This window comes from Pseudophryne corroboree, chromosome 5, assembly GCF_028390025.1.
Source record: "Pseudophryne corroboree isolate aPseCor3 chromosome 5, aPseCor3.hap2, whole genome shotgun sequence".
NCBI classification, from domain to species: Eukaryota; Metazoa; Chordata; class Amphibia; order Anura; family Myobatrachidae; genus Pseudophryne; species Pseudophryne corroboree.
In genome coordinates this window covers 628,210,632-628,232,822 of record NC_086448.1, presented here as the reverse complement: position 1 = coordinate 628,232,822, position 22,191 = coordinate 628,210,632, and the positions used below count along the sequence as shown (strand labels likewise).

Sequence of the window (22,191 nt, the reverse complement as noted above, 5' to 3'; positions counted from 1 at the left end):
CAATAAGGCTGATATTTGTCATTTGTTGTTATGTGTGAAGCTTTTATGTGATTTTTTATTGTTACATTGTTATATCGCATTACGCAAAAAAGATTTTTATGTATACAAGTAGTGTTATATATTAAAAAACTGTACATCACTATATCCAATTCCATTTTTGCTTTTGGGTGGATATGATTTGAACAAACCATACAAATCCGGAGAACTAGTGACAAAGGAATCCGGTCTACACTAGCGCCAGATAAGTTATACCCAATTTTTTTCTGTATATGTCAACTGACCGTTTTCAGGGAGTGTTCGAAAAAGCGCAGGCGTGCCAGGAAAAACGCAGGCGTGGCTGGGCGAACGCAGGGCGTGTTTGTGACGTCAAAAACAGGAACTGAACAGTCTGAAGTCATCGCAAGCGCTGAGTAGGTATTGAGCTACTCTAAAACTGCACAAAAAAACTTTGCCACCGCTCTGCGATCCTTTCGTTCGCACTTCTGCTAAGCTAAAATACACTCCCAGTGGGAGGCGGCATAGCGTTTGCACGGCTGCTAAAAACAGCTAGCGAGCAAACAACTCGGAATGACCACCTAAGTCCAATTGTAATCTCTGCACCATACATATTGCTACAGGGTTCTGCTATGGGCAACATTCAATAAAACAAATTAAAATGTAGTGGAAAGGACAAAAATAATATTGAGACCTAATGTAAGACATTATGAGACAAGCAGGGGGGTTAGTGAGGCATTACATAGAGAATACAGTAGTACACTTACATACGCTGTAAGACACACATATCTACAGCACAAAGAGTATAAAAATCTTACTTTCCCATTAGGATCTTTTTGTTTGCCCCTTTGCCTAGAAAGTCCTCAGGGGCTGGTCGTTTCCTTGCAACTTTCAGTGGCTTATTGTCAGGTGGTCTACATTAAAACATATAATATTAGTAAATGTACAGAATATAAGTTTAGTATAATCTGCAGAAGTTTGCACTGTTTATTCTGTACAGGCAGTAACACTAAACTGTCCATTCATTAGTAAGTAAGCAAAAGCACCCACCTCTCTTTCACAAAACTGGGGCAGCCCTCATTTTTCCATGAATTCCAGTTTTCTTCTGTGTTAAGTATGTGCTGAAAATCAGGTTTCACAAGGTAAGTCCAGTAATGTGGTCCGTCCATTTACACTAGTAATGCGTGATGTAATAAAACTTACCTCCACCATGTTAGAAAACTTGTCTCCAGTGGGAGGTGTTTCACAAAGTAACTACAGCAGAGGAGAGAGGAGGGTCTACCATAGGTCTCACAGAGTAATACAAGTACAATATGGTAACACTTCGTGTGCATACAAACCTGATGAACCAGTTTGGTGGTATCCTCAATCCATAAAGACTGCTCATCTAGTAGGACATAATTAGAGCTGAAATATATGTAAAAAAAAATCCATACACAAATGTCAGCAGATTTTACAGACTTCATATAGCTTTATGCAGTACTGTGCACTAGGATTGTCTATCTGCAAATGTAACCATCTATCATTTCAAGTCATCAGTGGAAAATCATTGATTGTTGAGCCATCAGTTATTCACAATCATGCCACTGATGGTAAAACCATTGACGGCCAACCTAATTGTGCACACAACGTAACCTACAGTCTTCCACTTCAACTGAATGTAAGCCGGTATCCAATGATCAACGGAATTTAGGGCCGACAATGGATTCGCTGTGGCCTATCCAATTAGCCCTGATCCCAGCAATTATCGGGGGTCTGGTTTCGAAACCAAATCCGCAATAAGATGGCTTTTTTAAGCGATCAGGGCAGCAAAAATACACACGTCTGCGGCTTTTTGTGGACTATGTATTTTCACTTTAATAACGGGGAGTTTGCGACTGTAACAATTGGATAGGTCCGATAAAACTGGAAAGCCTCCTTAGTCCATTTTCATTTTATGTGCTCAATATGCAGGAAGCTAGAGAAAATTGTTATTTGGACCAAGATTGGACAGAGATTCTGTCATTTTTCAAGTGCCTTTTTTATTTATTTTTTAACCACAGCAGGATGGGATTGTGATACGATGGACTCTTACAGGTGATCTTTAGCCACCAAACACTTAGCAACTGTGTCAGCTGCTCACCAATGCGGTGCTCCCAGCTGTAGAAGAATAATCACTACAACCACGAGGCTCTTTACTGGTCCACTTGCTTCTGGGTGGTATGTGTATCTGCTATAGCTACTGGTTAGCGCGCAGAGCATTGACTCATCTGGGCAATGGAGGAGTGTGTTAGCCATTATCTACAGGTCACAGGAATACAGCAGGTATAAGCATCATACAGCAAAAGTGCAGAATCTTAAACTGATCATAAATAACTCTGTAATAGCTGTTACACACAACTCGCATATTACAAGGAAATGGTTACACATGCACTGGCACAGGGCAATCCAGTCCTATGCCCATTTAACATTATTCACTTACCTTGCATTGTTCTCAATGGCAAGGAGTGCATTTACTCTCCTGAAATCTCCAAACTACTTCCAGGTCTTGGGGTCCTTGAGGTCTAATGCCATTCTTACATTCCCTTCAGTGGTACTGAAAAGTGTTCTGATGCTACTATTCCCTGTCCCCATGTTGGGATTTGGATTGCAGCAACCTGAACATTATTTCTTCTCTGAGGATTGCAAATTGTGTTGCTCCCTATTTTCTCCATGGCGAAGACCAAACTGTTATTACCCTACAGATGATTGATCTCACAAGCCTTCAAGCTGCATCCTTAGCAAAGTGACAGCAGATATTTTAAACTGGAGGCAATATCAGTTGGCCTTTGGGCATGAACTGCAGGTTCCACTGAAGGTACACTGGGCATGGCTACTGCCCTAACACCTAAAACTTCTGGGACTTCAGACCCCTAGTTTGGCAAGGAGCTACCTTGCCAAACTAGGGGTCTGAAGTCCCAGAAGTTTTGAAGCTACCTTGCCTAAAACTTCTGGGACTTCAGACCCCTAGTTTGGATTCCTGGAGCTACCATAGGACAGCGCGTATCTTTGTGATCAAGTAGAATCTCTCCAGTACTTAAAAAAAGGGTTCCTCTGCTGGGTTGCAGCCGCCTGAATACCACTGCTCCCCTTTCAGTCACATGCTCCTGCAGGGTACATGCAGACCTGGCATGGGTTTCCCAGTGTTGCATTCTCTAATTCCCAGCACACAAACACACATCAGAGGGTAGCTTTCTTACTATTAGACATACATTTTCTGTTTCCAGCACTGGGAAAACATTTTGCAATGATTTCGTATATCCTGCATTATTATTTACCAAACGTACTAATCCAGCGATACATTCAATATGCACTTTTAACAAAACATATCACACAGGAAATGCAGGGAAAGGGACAAGGGCTATGCAGCCATAACGTTGTATGTACACACTTAGCTGGTGTATATGACCCAAACATTTGATGACTACCAACATAAAAATTACCTTTTAAACTTAACTTGGCCTTTCAAGTACTGGAATAATATTAGGTACTGTACCAAAATATGGCGGCGAAAGTTGCTGTCACTCAGCTGTAAATCCATTAACTAACAAGAAAACAAAAACAAACATACATTTAAAATGTAAAACATGTATATTATATATAAGCCATAACTACAGAAATGTCTGAAAAAATTCAGAACGTCTTTCACTTATGTAAGCAGTCAGACAACACGACGGTGGTGTGCGTCAGACAGTGACGCAATAATACAAGTAGTCTGATCTAAAAGACATTTCCCTATTGTAAAGCTTTAGTGGGGATATGTAACTAGGCATTACCTTCTCACTTGTCAGGAACTTCGCAAAGTATACATGTTCCCCTCCAGATTTCAGCTCTTCAATTTTTTTCCGTGATGCCTGTGTATCATCCAGCTTGTAGCTCTTAAATACGGTCAGCACTTCGTCAGAGAACTAGAGAGTAGAGAAATAAACGTTATGGTAAGAACTTACCGTTGATAACGTGATTTCTCTTATGTCCACAGGTATCCACAGGATAACATTGGGATATTGTCGAGCGACAGCGAAAATGGCACCAACACGGTCACGAGCTTTCTGGCCTCCCAGGATGCATTGGGGCTTCCACTATATAGTCCCGCCCACTGACTCAGTCAGATCAGTTCTTTCCACAGCGATTATAGGCAGGAACATTAGGTAGAGACCTGTACAGGCGATAAGAACACACATGCACACCCTTCCATACAAGAAGGAAGAGGTTTTTAGTGTTTGTCTAGATCCTCAAATCAGATGCGTCCGGGTGGGATCCCTGTGGATACCTGTGGACATAAGAGAAATCACGTTATCAACGGTAAGTTCTTACCATAACGTTTATTTCTCTGGCTGGGTCCACAGGATTATCCACAGGATAACATTGGGATTCCCAAAGCCATTTTAGTGGTGGGGACGCTCCTGATTGCACAGGAGGACCTTTCGCCCGAAGTCCGCGTCATGAGAGGCAAAAGTATCCGAGGCAAAATGTCTGATGAATGTGTTTATGGAAGACCATGTGGCTGCCTTACATATCTGTTCTGCTGATGCACCCTGTTGTGCTGCCCAAGAAGGACCTACCTTACGTGTAGAGTGTGCAGAGACATTAGCCGGAATAGGGAGATCTGCATGAGAATAAGCTTCAGATATTACCACTCGGAGCCATCTCGCCAGCGTCTGTTTACTAGCAGGCCAACCTCTCCTATGGAATCCGTAGAGGATGAAGAGGGAATCTGTTTTCCTGATGGCACTAGTACGATCTATATAGATTTTTAAAGACCGGACCACGTCCAGTGACGCTTCTCCCGCAGATAGTCCCGATACCTGAAAAGCTGGGACTACAATCTCTTCATTCAGGTGAAACTTTGACACCACCTTTGGAAGATAACTAGATCTCGTTCTGAGAACTGCTCTGTCTGGAAAAAAACTTAGGAAAGGAGACTTACATGATAATGCTCCTAAATCTGACACTCTTCTGGCTGACGCCATTGCCAGTAAAAAAAGAACTTTAATCGTTAACCCCTTAAGATCCGCTCTCTCAAGTGGTTCAAACAAAGGACCCTGGAGAAATTTAAGAACTAAATTCAAATCCCAGGGAGCTGCAGGAGGAACAAATGGAGGTTGAATATGTACTACTCCTTGGAAAAACGTACGTACATCCTGTAGGTCAGCAATCTTCTGCTGAAACCATACAGTCAACGCTGAGACTTGCACCCTCAAGGAAGCAACCTTCAACCCCTTATCCAATCCTGCCTGCAGAAAATCCAAAATCCTAGCTACTTTAAAGGCTCTTGGATTGTAATTTTTTCCAGAACACCAATGAATATAGGCTTGCCATATTCTATGATATACACGGGCCGAAGAAGGCTTTCTTGCTCTAAGCATGGTTTGGATTACTTGCTTTGAAAATCCTTTAGCCTCTAAGATAGAGGTTTCAACAGCCACGCCGTCAAAGACAGGCGATCCAGATGACTGTGACAACAAGGACCCTGCATTAACAGATCTGGACGTTGAGGGAGCAGTATCGGTGCTTCCACGGACATTCTCCACAGATCTGTGTACCAATGCCTTCTTGGCCAAGCTGGAGCTATTAGAATGATTGCTCCTTTTGCATGTTTTATCTTTCTCACTACTCTGGGTAACAGAGATATTGGAGGGAACAGATATGCCAGCTGAAACCTCCATTCTACTGACAGTGCGTCTACCAGGACTGCTCCTGGGTCCCTTGTTCTTGATCCGTACCTCGGAACTTTGTTGTTTAGACGAGACGCCATAAGGTCTATCTCCGGTAGACCCCATCTGTTCACCAGTGTCTGAAACACTTCTGGGTGTAGTGCCCATTCGGTTTCCTGAATGGTGTGCCGACTGAGAAAATCCGCTTCCCAATTTAGTACACCCGGGACAAATACTGCTGACAATGCTGGGAGATGGAGTTCTGCCCACTTTAGAATGGGAGTTACTTCCTCTATCAGACTCTTGCTGTGAGTCCCTCCTTGATGATTTAGGTATGCTACTGCCGTCGCATTGTCTGAGCGGATCTGGACTGGTCTTCCTTGTAGATTGTCCTTTGCCTGAACTAGGGCCAAGTAAATGGCTCTTATTTCTAACAGATTTATCGGCAGGCGACTTTCCCTTGCGGTCCATTTTCCCTGGAACCATAGGCTTCCGAGTACCGCCCCCCAACCTTGCAGGCTGGCATCTGTCGTCAGGACTTGCCACTCTTTTATCCAAAAGGTCTCCCCTTGTTTAAATGGTCTGTCTGTAGCCACCATGCTAGAGACCTTTTTACATTTACTGGAATCTTTATCATCTGCTTCTTTATTGTTTGATGATTTCCGTTCCATTTTGTCAAAATGAGATGCTGCAATGGTCTGGAGTGGAATTGCGCATATTCCACCATGTCGAACGTTGATACCATCAGACCCAACAGTCGCATTGCTGCATGGACTGACATTGTCTGGGCTTGCAACGCTTCCTGAGCCATGACCTGCACCTTGACTATTTTCTTCTCTGGTAAGAGAACTCTCTGTAGGTCTGAATCCAATATGGCTCCCAAATGAACCATCCGCTGTGATGGATTCAGGGACGACTTCTCCCAATTTATGAGCCACCCGTGTCTCTGTAAACAAACTATCGTCTGTTGGAGATGGCTCAACAGTAAATCTTGCGACTGTGCTAAGATTAATAGGTCGTCTAGGTATGGGAATATCCTTATCCCTTGTTTGCGCAGACAAGCTGCCATAACCACCATGATCTTGGTAAACACCCTGGGTGCTGTAGCTAGCCCGAAAGGCAGAGCTTGGAACTGGAAGTGTTCCTTGAGGATGGCAAACCTGAGGTAACACTGATGTGATAGTGCTATAGGCACATGTAGGTAAGCATCCCGCACATCCAGAGATACCATATAGTCTCCCGGTTCCATAGCCAACATTGTGGAGCGTAACGTCTCCATGTGGAACTTCGGGATCCATATGTAATTGTTCAACATCTTCAGATTTAGAATTGGTCGATATGACCCATTTGGTTTCTGGATTAGAAACAGATTGGAGTAATACCCCTATCCCTTTTGCGATGGAGGTACTGGGACAATCACACCTGACTGCAGTAATTTTTGGACTGCTTCTTGCAAGGCATTGGCCTTCGACTCTATACGAGACGGTCTGGTGCAAAAAAATCTTTGAGGAGGCTGCCTCCTGAATGGGAACCCATACTCCTGAGATACTACCTTCTGCACCCAGGCATCTGTTGTTGACTGTTGCCATGTGTGTGCAAATTGCAGGAGTCGGCCCCCAACCCTGGAATCCTCCAGGCGGAGGCCCGTCTCTTCAGGCTGAGGGCTTTTGTTCAGGTTTGGAAGCTGGCTTTTTGCTAGCCCACTGCTTCCTACCCCTGGATTTAAACTGGGGTTGTTTAGGCTCCTCTTTACCTTTCGCTTTGCTTTGCCAGCGAAATGAGCAAAATTTTAAACCCTTGGACTTAGGGTTGTAGGTAGCCGGAAATCTGACCTTCTTCGATTCAGCCTCTGACTCTAGGATATCCGATAAAGGTTTTCCAAATAATATATTACCCACGAAAGGCAATGCTTCCAATTCCTTCTTGGACTCCGCATCTGCCTTCCAGGTCCGTAGCCAGACTGCTCTGCGAGCGACTACTGCCAGGGCTGAAGCTTTAGAAGCAACAGTGCCTACATCAATGGCTGCTTCTTCTAAATACTGGGCAGATTGTCTTAAACGGCAAAGACGATCCTCTTGCTCCCTAGTAGGAGAGGGGATGTCATTCTTTAGTTCCTCTATCCATTCGCCCATTGCCTTTGCTTCCCAGGCCGAAGCCATAGCAGGTCTTACCACTGCACCCACAAGAGAAAAAATATTTTTCAATAGGCTCTCTACCCTCCTGTCTGTGACATCATTCAAAGAGGTAGATGACAGTGGCAAAGCAGATTTGTGCACTAGTCGCAGAACATGTGCATCTACTTTTGGAGGAACTTCTCTCTTCGAACAATCTCCAGCAGGAAATGGCTCATCCATCATTTCCGTCAACTCCTCTGACGTTGGAAATTCAGCTTTCACTGACTTTCACTGACTTTCATCAGACCCAACAGTCGCATTGCTGCATGGACTGACATTGTCTGGGCTTGCAACGCTTCCTGAGCCATGACCTGCACCTTGACTATTTTCTTCTCTGGTAAGAGAAGGTGCTTTTGCTTTTAACGCTGTCTTGGCTGGTTCTTCCAGAGAAAGCACAGCCTTTACTGCATTAATGAGTTCAGCTACATCATCTGAACTAAAGCTCTGCGACTGATCATCATACGGAGTTGAATCTATTGTTTCCGCATCATCATCCGATGTATCCTCTTGTGTAGTCTGCCATACAGACGTATCTGTCTTAGTCTTACCTACCCCTTGGTTGCTTGTAGAGGCTACTGGAACCAAACCATAGGAAGGGAGCTGCATGTATGGGTTCATAGTGTAACCTAACCCTTGAGGTGGTGCTACTGGAGCTAACCTGTCCGCTATTGAAGACAGAGTCTTTGCGAACATATTCCATGGTCGCTCTACTGGAGGTTGAACTAACTCCTGTTTTTTACTTCGCTGAAAAGCGAAACAGTTTGCACACAAACCCTCATAAGTGACCAATTGAATCATATCAATTACCCCTGACTTACAAGATAAGCATGTTAGGGCTGTAGGAGTGCTTGACAAATTCTCCTCATCACTTTTGCCGCTCACAGACATTTTTTCTGATATTGACTACACAATTTTGTGACTGAACCACACCCTATAATCAGTATATAGAGGTGAAATCAATCTGACCACAGTGCACCTGATTTGAGGGTCAGAACAGGACTGACATTACACAGAAAAGTCAGCACACATACTAGCAGTCAGTCACATGTTAAAGCATTAGACATTGTCATATGAGAATACAACCTCCATAATAACTTATACATAAGTAGGAAAATTGTACTTCTGTTTAACTGGTTCTTTTTCAACATAACATGCAGAAAACACAGTAATATACAGGTCTCATATGCAATAGGTACTAAAAATTAACAGTGCACACTAAGAAGTAGAAGGAATTTTTAGTACTGTATACCCTGCCTCCAGGGAGCGGGATACAGGGAGACTCACCACACTTCCATATCCAAGCAAAGACGCTGAGTGGATTCAGACGCTACTGGTGTACACTGCCGCTCTTGGTAACTGATAACGGACACGGACGCTCACCAACGGACACGGACGCTGAGCGACTCCACGTGCATGCAGACACTAAAGGCCTGCGACTCGGTCTGTGCGGGTTTATATCCAGTGTACACAACCGCAGCGTCTAAGCTGCGACCGAGTACCCTCGTGGTAGCGTCTGAGCCGGAAGTGAGGTCATTCAGTTCATGAAACGAGAGACCCGCGGGAACTGGCCATGAACTCGGAGGAGGGACGGCCAGGAGAGCGTCTGAAACCCCCTGTTGACTTAAACTCCCAGGATCGCGGCCTCACCTAGTCCTGGCGCCTATGATCCCCGGAGCGTAGCGCTGTCACACTCGAGATGTTCGGCGCATCAACACACTGTTTGTAGTCTCCACCAAATCAGCGTAGCTGTGTCCTGACCCCTCTAGTAAGAGGAAGTCCATAGACTCACCGTCTCCCCATGCTCTGGCCGCAGCCTGGTTACGTCTGCTGGACCTGCTAGAACATCCGACACAGACGCCCGTCGAGACAGCACTGTACCGCGAAGGTAAGCGTTGTTGCGACCCGGTGGGGAGTTGTTGGAGCGACTCTTTCTAATACACGTTTAAGACGCTGTTAAGAGAAGTCGCTCAAACCAAAACAGTAAGTCTATAAAAATAAAGTAATGAAAACTTGAGGCTGCTTTCACAGCAGCCCTGTGACCATGCGGCTTCCTGCCGCACCAAGCAAAAAACTGATCTGACTGAGTCAGTGGGCGGGACTATATAGTGGAGGCCCCAATGCATCCTGGGAGGCCAGAAAGCTCGTGACCGTGTTGGTGCCATTTTCGCTGTCGCTCGACAATATCCCAATGTTATCCTGTGGATAATCCTGTGGACCCAGCCAGAGAAACTCTTATTTTAAACTGGACTGTAGTCTTTGAAATGATGCTATTAGACAGATGGCCAAGCAACAGAGAAAGATTTTTGACCCACAAAACAACAAAAACCCACAGCAATAGTCACTGGCTAGGACGCCTTCCCTGTTACCACTATCCAGGCAACGTAGTACTTTATTTTATCTAGAGGACTATTTATACAAATAGAACTCTCCAGATTCAGTCTATGTTACTGACAACATGCTGTGACATCTGCATTGATAGCTGGACAATCCAACTCCAACAGATGCAGGCTGTGGAGAGGGTAAAGCAGGGGGTGGGGCAACGCCATCCTGCAAGTGTTGGACATCACACACCAATTTATGGCATAGAATTTGTGTTCGCTCTCAGTTCCATCCCATACCCATGCAATCAATTTGATATATTGGCTGTCTCAATAATTTGGCCCAGATATAGAAAACAATCTTCTATCACAGCTTGGCATTTTAGTCTCAGCTTGTTTCCCAAATACACAGCAGAGCAGACCACCATTATGCAGCTTTCTTATTGGCCGGCTAAATAATAGTATGTTTGACAGCGTAGTGTAGTGGTGAATGTGGAAGTATAAATCCACAGTGGGAGGGTAGCGCACACAGAACCATTCTACTAGTTTGCTTTTTTCTCTACAGTCAGTGTGGGAATTGCTTTTTGTTTAAAGACAGAACTGCAAATAGCTTCCTTCATTGTAAGACATTATGTAAAGTCAGGGAGGTACAGCTTACGGCTTACGCTGTTACAGAACTGGGCCCTATATTTATTTATATTTTACACCAACCAGACTTTTCTCTGCGTTAGTTCTGCATCTTTACAACAGCTAAAAATGTTGGTAACACAATCTAATCTGCTGCACACAGTACTACAGTAGCACTGTGCAGTCATTGTGTCCTATTTCTTTTGCACTGCAGTGTTTTGAGGCATTCTGTGAAAGAAGCAGCCGGCCACTTGTGCATCTGTTATCTATATACCAATATATCTGTTTCTGGCAATTGTAGATACCATATCACTCAAGACCATTCAATTGGCCATTACTACTTTCTAACTATGTGAAAGAGCGAAAATAAATGCAATAGACATTGCAAGTTTCATGGTTAATTGTTTTGGGCAGTCTGAGCGGTAGGGAACAGGGATTAAAAAGTCTTCAGGGATACGGTTAAGATGTAGATTTTCTAACCCTAGTCTCCATTCCCTCTTCCCTTTATGCCTTGGTCTTCCCTTACCCCTTTCTTACCCCTACCACATCACTTACGTATTTTTACATTTATTCTCCTTAAAGTTGTACAATTTTGTTACTACCCACTGCGCTTAGACACGATACACAAATGTACTGTGGTGCATTTTTCCTTATTGTCCCAATCTGTACAGTTTTCCTGTATTTCATGGTTACCACTGCAAGTCTCCTTTATCTTGTATAAATGCTTTCTAGCATGTATGACTTCTTTTTTTCAATAAAATACTGTTTGAATTAAGAACAATGAGAGTCTTCAGGACCACAACATGTCTGAGTTATACGACACTATGAAGCACTGGATGACTGAATTGTCTTGTTTTTGTCCTCTTGATCTGTGCTACTCTAGTAACAAAAAGGATTTTAGAAATAGTAATGAAACAATATACATTAGTATCTCTGCGGATACAAGTCTGTGAGGGATATGTTTACCTTCAGGAATGTTTTCCAGGCATTTTTGTCATAGCACTGCACAGGATTCCTGAAGAAGTCTTGTAGAGCCCAGAATTTTCTATACAGGTTGTAATCTATTGGAATTGAACTAAAAACAATAAAAAAAGAAAGTTCAGTTTGAAGAGTAGTGTAAAGTCAGTCACATAAACACAATTCAACAGACTTCAGCTGTTCCAATACCTACAAATCAGACAAAGCATTGGCCTGTACTGCTCTGCCATAGCAAACAGTTATATTTTACTTACATGAGATTTATAAATAGTAATAGAGATGAAGCTATATATAGAAAAATTAGAATATGCGCCCCCCTATTGGGATGAGAAACTTTTCTGGGTATGAAACTTTATATCTTTCTGGTAGCCCCACCAATATTGAAAATTTTCACTTTTCCAGACGCAAGTCTCTATTGCATCCGTAGGTTAGCCTCAAAGAAAAAAACAAAACAAGGACACTTCTCATAGGGCACCAGTAGGTTGGAAACAAGTGATTATCGATAATCAATATGGTTTGCTTCGTACCCTTTTTAGGCCTCCAATAGGCCAAATATTGAACGTGTAAAACAGCAGTCGTCTTTCAAACTTCTCTTTCTGAATATTCACCTCAAAGAGATCTAGAAAAAGCTCCACATAGCGTAAAACCACAACTTTTAATTAATCATAAAAAAAAAATAGGATTTTAATACCTACCGGTAAATCCTTTTCTCCTAGTCCGTAGAGGATGCTGGGGACTCCAAAAGGACCATGGGGTACAGACGGGATCCGCAGGAGACATGGGCACTTTAAGACTTTAAATGGGTGTGAACTGGCTCCTCCCTCTATGCCCCTCCTACAGACCTCAGTTATAGGAACTGTGCCCAGGGAGACGGACATTTCGAGGAAAAAGGATTTTGTTAACTAAAGGCGAGATACATACCAGCTCACACCACAACACACCGTACAACATGGCTTTTAAGAAATACCAGTTAACAGCATGAACCAAAAACAGCAACAGGCTGAACATAACAGATACACAACCTCTGTGTAACAGAAGCAATAACTATCAACACTACTGCAAATACAGTTCGCACAGGGACGGGCGCCCAGCATCCTCTACGGACTAGGAGAAAAGGATTTACCGGTAGGTATTAAAATCCTATTTTCTCTAACGTCCTAGAGGATGCTGGAGACTCCAAAAGGACCATGGGGTTTATACCAAAGCTCCAGACCGGGCGGGAGAGTGCGGACGACTCTGCAGCACCGATTAAGCAAACATGAGGTCCTCATCAGCCAGGGTATCAAACTTGTAGAACTTAGCAAAAGTGTTTGAACCCGACCAAGTAGCTGCTCGGCAAAGTTGAAGCGCCGAGACTCCTCGGGCAGCCGCCCAAGATGAGCCCACCTTCCTGGTAGAATGGGCCTTCACCGGCTTCGGTAACGGCAATCCCGCCGTAGAATGAGCATGCCGAATTGTATTACAGATCCAGCGTGCAATAGTCTGCTTGGAAGCAGGAGCCCCAAGTTTGTTGGGAGCATATAGGACAAACAGAGCCTCTGATTTCCTGATCTGAGCCGTTCTGGCGACATAAATTTTCAAAACTCTGGCTACATCGAGAGACTTTGAAACAGCCAAGGCTCCCGTAGCCACAGGCACCACAATAGGTTGGTTTATGTGAAACGAAGAAACCACCTTTGGCAGAAATTGCTGACGAGTTCTCAATTCCGCTCTATCCACATGGAATATCAAATAGGGCCTCTTGTGAGACAAAGCCGCTAATTCCGACACCCGCCTTGCGGACGCCAAGGCCAAAAGCATGACCACTTTCCAAGTGAGAAATTTCAACTCAACCTTTCGCAAAGGTTCAAACCAGTGTGACATAAGAAATTTCAACACCACGTCAAGGTCCCATGGTGCCACAGGTGGCACAAACGGAGGTTGGATGTGCAGCACTCCTTTCACGAAAGTCTGAACCTCTGGAAGGGCGACCAATTCTTTTGGAAAGAAAATAGATAATGTCTAAATCTGCACTTTAATGGAGCCTAATTTCAGGCCTGCATCCACACCTGCCTGCAAAAAATGGAGGAAACGACCCAGCTGAAATTCTTCCGTAGGAGCCCTCTTGGATTCACACCAAGACACATATTTTCTCCAAATACAGTGATAATGCTTCACTGTAACCTCCTTTCTAGCCTTAAGCAGAGTGGGGATGACTTCCCCGGGAATACCCTTGCGAGCTAGGATTTGGCGTTCAACCTCCACACCGTCAAACGCAACTGCGGTAAGTCCTGGAACACGCATGGCCCTTGCAGTAACAGATCCTCTCTCAGAGGGAGAGGCCAGGGATCTCCTATGAGTAATTCCTGAATATCCTGAATATACCTGGCCCTCCGTGGCCAATCTGGAACAATGAGTATCGCCTGAACCCTTGTTCTTCTTATGATTCTTATCACTTTTGGAATGAGTGGAAGTGGAGGGAACACATATAGTGACTGAAACACCCACGGAGAAACCAGGGCGTCCACTGCACTGGCTTGAGGGTCCCTCGACCTGGAACAAATATCTCTGAAGCTTCTTGTTGAGGCGAGACGCCATCATGTCTATTTGAGGAATTCCCCAACGACTTGTCACTTCTGCAAAAACCTCTTGATGAAGACCCCACTCTCCTGGATGGAGATCATGTCTGCTGAGGAAATCTGCTTCCCAGTTGTCCACGCCCGAAAGGAAGACTGCTGACAGAGCGCTTACATGTTTTTCCGCCCAGCGGAGAACTTTTGTGGCCTCCGCCATTGCCGCTCTGCTCTTTGTTCCACCCTGGCGGTTTATGTACGCCACTGCTGTTACGTTGTCCGACTGAATCAGGATAGGCAGACTGCGAAGGTGTGCCGCTTGTAGAAGGCCGTTGTAGATGGCTCTTAATTCCAGAACATTTATGTGCAGACAAGCTTCCTGGCTTGACCATTTTCCCTGGAATTTTTTTCCGTGTGTGACTGCTCCCCAGCCCCGGAGGCTTGCATCCGTGGTCACCAGGACCTAATCCTGGACCCCGAACCTGCGTCCCTCTTGGAGGTGAGAAGTGTGAAGCCACCACAGGAGAGATATTCTGGTCCTGGAAGATAGGCTTATTTTCCGGTGCATGTGCAGGTGAGACCCGGACCACGTGTCCAACAGGTCCCACTGAAATACCCGAGCATGAAACCTGCCAAATGGAATGGCTTCATAAGCACCCGACGATCTTCCCCAGCACCCGAGTGCATTGATGAATCGACACTCTTGACGGTTTCAGAATCTCCTTGACCATGGTCTGGATTTCCAGAGCTTTTTCCGCTGGGAGAACACTCTCTGCAGTTCCGTGTCCAGGATCATGCCCAAGAAAGACAGCCGTGTTGTCGGAATCAACTGTGACTTTGGCAAATTTAGGATCCAACCATGTTGTTGCAGAAGTGTCAGGGAGAGCGCAACGTTTCTTAGCAACTGCTCCTTTGATCTCGCCTTTATCAGGAGATCGTCCAAGTACGGGATAATTGTGACACCCTGCTTGCGCAGGAGCACCATCATTTCCGCCATTACTTTGGTGAAAACCCTCGGAGCCGTGGAAAGACCAAACGGCAACGTCTGAAATTGGTAATGACAATCCTGAACAGCAAACCTCAGGAAAACTTGATGTGGAGGATATATTGGGACATGTAAGTACGCATCTTTGATGTCGACTGATGCCATAAAATCCCCCCCTTCCAGACTGGCGATCACTTCTCGAGGAGATTCCATCTTGAACTTGAAACTTTTCAAATATAGATTGAGGGATTTTAGGTTCAGGATCGGTCTGACCGAGCCATCCGGCTTTGGGACGACAAACAGGCTCGAATAAAACCCTTCTCCCCGTTGTGACGGGGGTACCGTGACAATGACACGCTGTTGACACAGCTTTTGTATCGGAGCGCACACTACTTCCCTTTCTGGCAGAGAAACTAGCAAGGCTGATTTGAAAAAACGGTGGGGGGGCACGTCTTGAAACTCAAGTTTGTACCCTTGGGACACTATTTCTAACACCCAAGGATCCAGGCCCGAGTGAAACCAGACCTGATTGAAGAGTCGGAGACGTGCCCCCACCGGTACGGACTCCCGCAGAGGAGCCCCAGCGTAATGCGGTGGAGTTGGCAGAAGCCGGGGAGGACTTCTGCTCCTGGTAACCTGCCACAGCAGGTGACCTTTTTCCCCTTCCTTTACCTTTAGAGGCAAGGAAGGACGACCCTCTTCCTTTTTTGTATTTATTGGGCCGAAAGGACTGCATCTGATAGTGAGGCGTCTTTTTCTGTTCTGCAGGGACATAAGGAAGAAATTATGACTTACCCGCGGTAGCTGTAGACACCAGATCAGCGAGGACGTCACCAAACAAGACACCACCTTTATACGGCAGAGCCTCCATAGCCTTCTTAGAGTCGGCATCAGTATTCCATTGATGAATCCACAGTGCTCTCCTGGCCGAGACTGCCATGGCATTGGCCCTTGATCCCAAGAGGCCAATATCCCTCGCCGCATCCTTTAGGTAAGCTGCAGCGTCCCTGATATAACCGAGAGTCAAAAGAATAAAAGAATACTATCCCTATCCAGGGTATCCATGTCAGATGCCAAGTTATCTGCCCACTTACCAATAGCGCTACTCACCCATGCCGACGCCACGGCAGGTCTGAGCAGAGCACCCGTAGTGACATAAATGGATTTTAAGGTAGTTTCCTGCTTACGATCCGCAGGGTCCTTTAGGGCAGCCGTGTCAGGAGACTGAAGTGCCACCTTTTTGGACAGCAGCGACAGAGCCTTGTCCACAATGGGGGATGACTCCCACTTTTTCCTGTCCTTAGAGGGGAATGGATATGCCATTAGAATTCCTTCGGGAATCTGCCACCTTTTGTCAGAAGATTCCCAAGCTTTTTCAAAAAGAGAGTGTTCAGCTCATGAGAGGGGGGAAACGTCACCTCAGGTTTTTTACCCTTATACAAACAAACCCTTGTATCAGGAATAGTAGGTACTTCTGTAATATGTAAAAATAAGAATTTACTCACCGGTAATTCTATTTCTCGTAGTCCGTAGTGGATGCTGGGACTCCGTAAGGACCATGGGGAATAGCGGCTCCGCAGGAGACTGGGCACAACTAAAAGAAAGCTTTTGGTCTAACTGGTGTGCACTGGCTCCTCCCTCTATGACCCTCCTCCAGACTTCAGTTAGGATACTGTGCCCGGAAGAGCTGACACAATAAGGAAGGATTTTGAATCCCGGGTAAGACTCATACCAGCCACACCAATCACACCGTATAACTCGTGATACAATACCCAGTTAACAGTATGACAATAACTGAGCCTCTCAACAGATGGCTCAACAATAACCCTTTAGTTAAACAATAACTATATACAAGTATTGCAGACAATCCGCACTTGGGATGGGCGCCCAGCATCCACTACGGACTACGAGAAACAGAATTACCGGTGAGTAAATTCTTATTTTCTCTGACGTCCTAAGTGGATGCTGGGACTCCGTAAGGACCATGGGGATTATACCAAAGCTCCCAAACGGGCGGGAGAGTGCGGATGACTCTGCAGCACCGAATGGGCAAACTCTAGGTCCTCCTCAGCCAGGGTGTCAAACTTGTAGAATTTAGCAAATGTGTTTGACCCCGACCAAGTAGCTGCTCGGCAAAGTTGTAGAGCCGAGACCCCTCGGGCAGCCGCCCAAGAAGAGCTCACCTTCCTCGTGGAATGGGCTTTCACTGATTTAGGATGCAGCAGTCCAGCCGCAGAATGTGCAAGCTGAATCGTACTACAGATCCAGCGAGCAATAGTCTGCTTTGAAGCAGGTGCACCCAACTTGTTGGGCGCATACAGGATAAATAGCGAGTCAGTCTTTCTGACTCCAGCAGTCCTGGAAACAAATTTTCAGGGCCCTGACTACGTCCAACAACTTGGAAGCCTCCAAGTCTTTTGTAGCCGCAGGCACCACGATAGGTTGGTTCAGATGAAAAGATGATACCACCTTAGGGAGAAACTGGGGACGAGTCCTCAATTCTGCCCTATCCATATGGAAAATCAGATAAGAGCTTTTACATGACAAAGCTGCCAATTCTGATACACGCCTGGCCGAAGCCAAGGCCAACAACATGACCACTTTCCACGTGAGATATTTCAATTCCACGGTTTTAAGTGGCTCATACCAATGTGACTTTAGGAAATCCAATACCACGTTGAGATCCCAAGGTGCCACTGGAGGCACAAAAGGGGGCTGAATATGCAGCACTCCCTTAACAAAAGTCTGAACTTCAGGTAGTGAAGCCAGTTCTCTCTGGAAGAAAATCGATAGAGCCGAAATCTGGACCTTAATGGAACCCAATTTGAGGCCCATAGTCACCCCTGACTGTAGGAAGTGCAGAAAACGGCCCAGCTGAATTCCTCCGTTGGGGCCTTCCTGGCCTCACACCACGCAACATATTTTCGCCAAATGCGGTGATAATGGTTTGCGGTCACTTCTTTCCTAGCTTTAATCAGCGTAGGAATGACTTCCTCCGGAATGCCCTTTTCCTTCAGGATCCGGTGTTCAACCGCCATGCCGTCAAACGCAGCCGCGGTAAGTCTTGGAACAGACAGGGCCCCTGCAGCAGGTCCTGTCTGAGCGGCAGAGGCCATGGGTCCTCTGAGATCATTTCTTGAAGTTCCGGGTACCAAGCTCTTCTTGGCCAATCCGGAACAATGAGTATAGTTCTTACTCCTCTTCTCCTTATTATCCTCAGTACCTTTGGTATGAGAGGAAGAGGAGGGAACACATAAACCGACCGGTACACCCACGGTGTCACTAGAGCGTCCACAGCTATCGCCTGAGGGTCTCTCGACCTGGCGCAATATCTTTCTAGCTTTTTGTTTAGGCGGGACGCCATCATGTCCACCTGTGGCCTTTCCCAACGGTTTACAATCAGTTGGAAGACTTCCGGATGAAGTCCCCACTCTCCCGGGTGGAGGTCGTGTCTGCTGAGGAAGTCTGCTTCCCAGTTGTCCACTCCCGGAATGAACACTGCTGACAGTGCTAACACGTGATTTTCCGCCCATCGGAGAATCCTTGTGGCTTCTGCCATCGCCGTCCTGCTTCTTGTGCCGCCCTGTCGGTTTACATGGGCGACTGCCGTGATGTTGTCTGACTGGATCAGTACCGGCTGGTTTTGAAGCAGGGGTTTTGCCTGACTTAGGGCATTGAAAATGGCCCTCAGTTCCAGAATATTTATGTGTAGGGAAGTCTCCTGACTTGACCATAGTCCTTGGAAGTTTCTTCCCTGTGTGACTGCCCCCCAGCCTCGAAGGCTGGCATCCGTGGTCACCAGGACCCAGTCCTGTATGCCGAATCTGCGGCCCTCTTGAAGATGAGCACTTTGCAGCCACCACAGCAGAGACACCCTGGTCCTTGAAGACAGGGTTATCAGCCGATGCATCTGAAGATGCGATCCGGACCACTTGTCCAACAGGTCCCACTGAAAGGTTCTTGCATGGAACCTGCCGAATGGAATTGCTTCGTAGGAAGCTACCATCTTTCCCAGGATCCGCGTGCAGTGATGCACCGACACCTGTTTTGGTTTTAGGAGGCCTCTGACTAGAGATGACAGCTCCTTGGCCTTCTCCTCCGGGAGAAACACATTTTATTCTGTTCTGTGTCCAGAACCATCCCCAGGAACAGTAGACGTGTCGTAGGGACCAGCTGTGACTTTGGAATATTTAGAATCCAGCCGTGCTGTTGTAGCACCTCCCGAGATAGTGCTACCCCGACCAACAACTGCTCCCTGGACCTCGCCTTTATCAGGAGATCGTCCAAGTACGGGATAATTAAAACTCCCTTCTTTCGAAGGAGTATCATCATTTCGGCCATTACCTTGGTAAATACCCTCGGAGCCGTGGATAGACCAAACGGCAACGTCTGGAATTGGTAATGACAATCCTGTACCACAAATCTGAGGTACTCCTGGTGAGGATGGTAAATGGGGACATGCAGGTAAGCATCCTTGATGTCCAGTGATACCATGTAATCCCCCTCGTCCAGGCTTGCAATAACCGCCCTGAGCGATTCCATCTTGAACTTGAATTTTTTTATATATGTGTTCAAGGATTTCAAATTTAAAATGGGTCTCACCGAACCGTCCGGTTTCGGTACCACAAACATTGTGGAATAGTAACCCCGTCCTTGTTGAAGTAGGGGCACTTTGACTATCACCTGCTGGGAATACAGCTTGTGACTTGCCTCTAGCACTGCCTCCCTGCCTGAGGGAGTTGTTGGTAAGGCAGATTTGAGGAAACGGCGGGGGGGAGACGTCTCGAATTCCAGCTTGTACCCCTGAGATACTACTTGAAGGATCCAGGGATCCACCCGTGAGCGAGCCCACTGATTGCTGAAGTTTTTGAGACGGGCCCCCACCGTACCTGGCTCCGCCTGTGGAGCCCCAGCGTCATGCGGTGGACTTGGAGGAAGCGGGGGAGGACTTTTGCTCCTGGGAACTGGCTGTATGCTGCAGCTTTTTCCCTCTACCTCTGCCTCTGGGCAGAAAGGACGCGCCTTTAACCCGCTTGCCCTTATGGGGCCGAAAGGACTGTACCTGATAATACGGTGCTTTCTTTGGCTGTGAGGGAACATGGGGTAAAAATGCAGACTTCCCAGCTGTTGCTGTGGAAACGAGGTCCGAGAGACCATCCCCGAACAACTCCTCACCCTTATAAGTAAAACTTCCATGTGCCTTTTAGAATCTGCATCACCTGTCCACTGCCGAGTCCATAACCCTCTCCTGGCAGAAATGGACATTGCACTTATTTTAGATGCCAGCCGGCAAATATCCCTCTGTGCATCTCTCATGTATAAGACTGCGTCTTTAATATGCTCTACGGTTAGCAATATAGTGTCCCTGTCTAGGGTATCAATATTTTCCGACAGGGAATCTGACCACGCAGCTGCAGCACTGCACATCCATGCTGAAGCAATAGCTGGTCTCAGTATAATACCTGTGTGTGTATATACAGACTTCAGGATAGCCTCCTGCTTTCTATCAGCAGGTTCCTTTAGGGCGGCCGTATCCGGAGACGGTAGTGCCACCTTCTTTGACAAGCGTGTGAGCGCTTTATCCACCCTAGGGGATGTTTCCCAACGTGACCTATCCTCTGGCGGGAAAGGGTACGTCATTAGTAACCTTTTAGAAATTACCAGTTTCTTATCGGGGGAAGCCCACGCTTCTTCACACACTTCATTTAATTCCTCAGATGGAGGAAAAACTACTGGTAGTTTTTTCTCTCCAAACATAATACCCTTTTTTGTGGTACCTGGGGTAACATCAGAAATATGCAACACATTTTTCATTGCCTCAATCATGTAACGTGTGGCCCTATTGGAAGTTACATTAGTCTCATCGTCGTCGACACTGGAGTCAGTATCCGTGTCGACATCTGTGTCTGCCATCTGAGGTAGCGGGCGTTTTAGAGCCCCTGATGGCTTTTGAGACGCCTGGGCAGGCACAGGCTGAGAAGCCGGCTGTCCCATATTTGGTATGTCGTCAAACCTTTTATGTAAGGAGTCGACACTGTCACGTAATTCCTTCCACATAACTATCCACTCAGGTGTCGGCCCCGCAGGGGGTGACATCACATTTATCGGCATCTGCTCCGCCTCCACGTAAGCCTCCTCATCAAACATGTCGACACAGCCGTACCGACACACCGCACACACACAGGGAATGCTCTGACAGAGGACAGGACCACACAAAGCCCTTTGGGGAGACAGAGAGAGAGTATGCCAGCACACACCAGAGCGCTATATAACACAGGGATTAAGACTATAACTGAGTGTTTTCCCTTATAGCTGCTTATATATATATATATATATATATATATATATATATATATATTGCTGCGCCTAAATTTAGTGCCCCCCCCCCTCTCTTTTTCACCCTTTTGTAGCTTGAAACTGCAGGGGAGAGCCAGGGAGCGATCCTTCTAGCGGAGCTGTGAGGGAAAAATGGCGCCAGTGTGCTGAGGGAGATAGCCCCGCCCCTTTTTCGGCGGACTTTTCTCCCGCTTTTTTATGGATTCTGGCACGGGTATTTATCACATATATAGCCTCTGGGACTATATATTGTGATTTTTTGCCAGCCAAGGTATTAATATTGCTGCTCAGGGCGCCCCCCCCCCCAGCGCCCTGCACCCATCAGTGACCGGAGTGTGAGGTGTGCATGAGGAGCAATGGCGCACAGCTGCAGTGCTGTGCGCTACCTTGTTGAAGACCGAAGTCTTCTGCCTCCGATTTTCCGGACCATCTTCATGCTTCTGGCTCTGTAAGGGGGACGGCGGCGCGGCTCCGGGACCGGACGATCGAGGTCGGGTCCTGTGTTCGATCCCTCTGGAGCTAATGGTGTCCAGTAGCCTAAGAAGCCCAAGCTAG

At 46.3% G+C, this 22,191-nt stretch overlaps 1 protein-coding gene across 1 annotated transcript in view; it reads right to left on the bottom strand.

The window, feature by feature from the left end:
* Positions 1-22,191, bottom strand: part of THOC1 (THO complex subunit 1) — a 111,935-nt gene that overhangs the window by 37,650 nt on the left and 52,094 nt on the right. The window contains exons 10-16 of the mRNA XM_063923569.1: positions 11,752-11,860; positions 3,789-3,920; positions 3,456-3,556; positions 1,335-1,401; positions 1,198-1,248; positions 1,045-1,115; positions 813-908 (exon numbers count right to left, since the gene is read on the bottom strand). Coding sequence (XP_063779639.1) covers positions 813-908; positions 1,045-1,115; positions 1,198-1,248; positions 1,335-1,401; positions 3,456-3,556; positions 3,789-3,920; positions 11,752-11,860 — 627 coding nt within the window. The remainder of the gene's footprint in view (positions 1-812; positions 909-1,044; positions 1,116-1,197; positions 1,249-1,334; positions 1,402-3,455; positions 3,557-3,788; positions 3,921-11,751; positions 11,861-22,191) is intronic.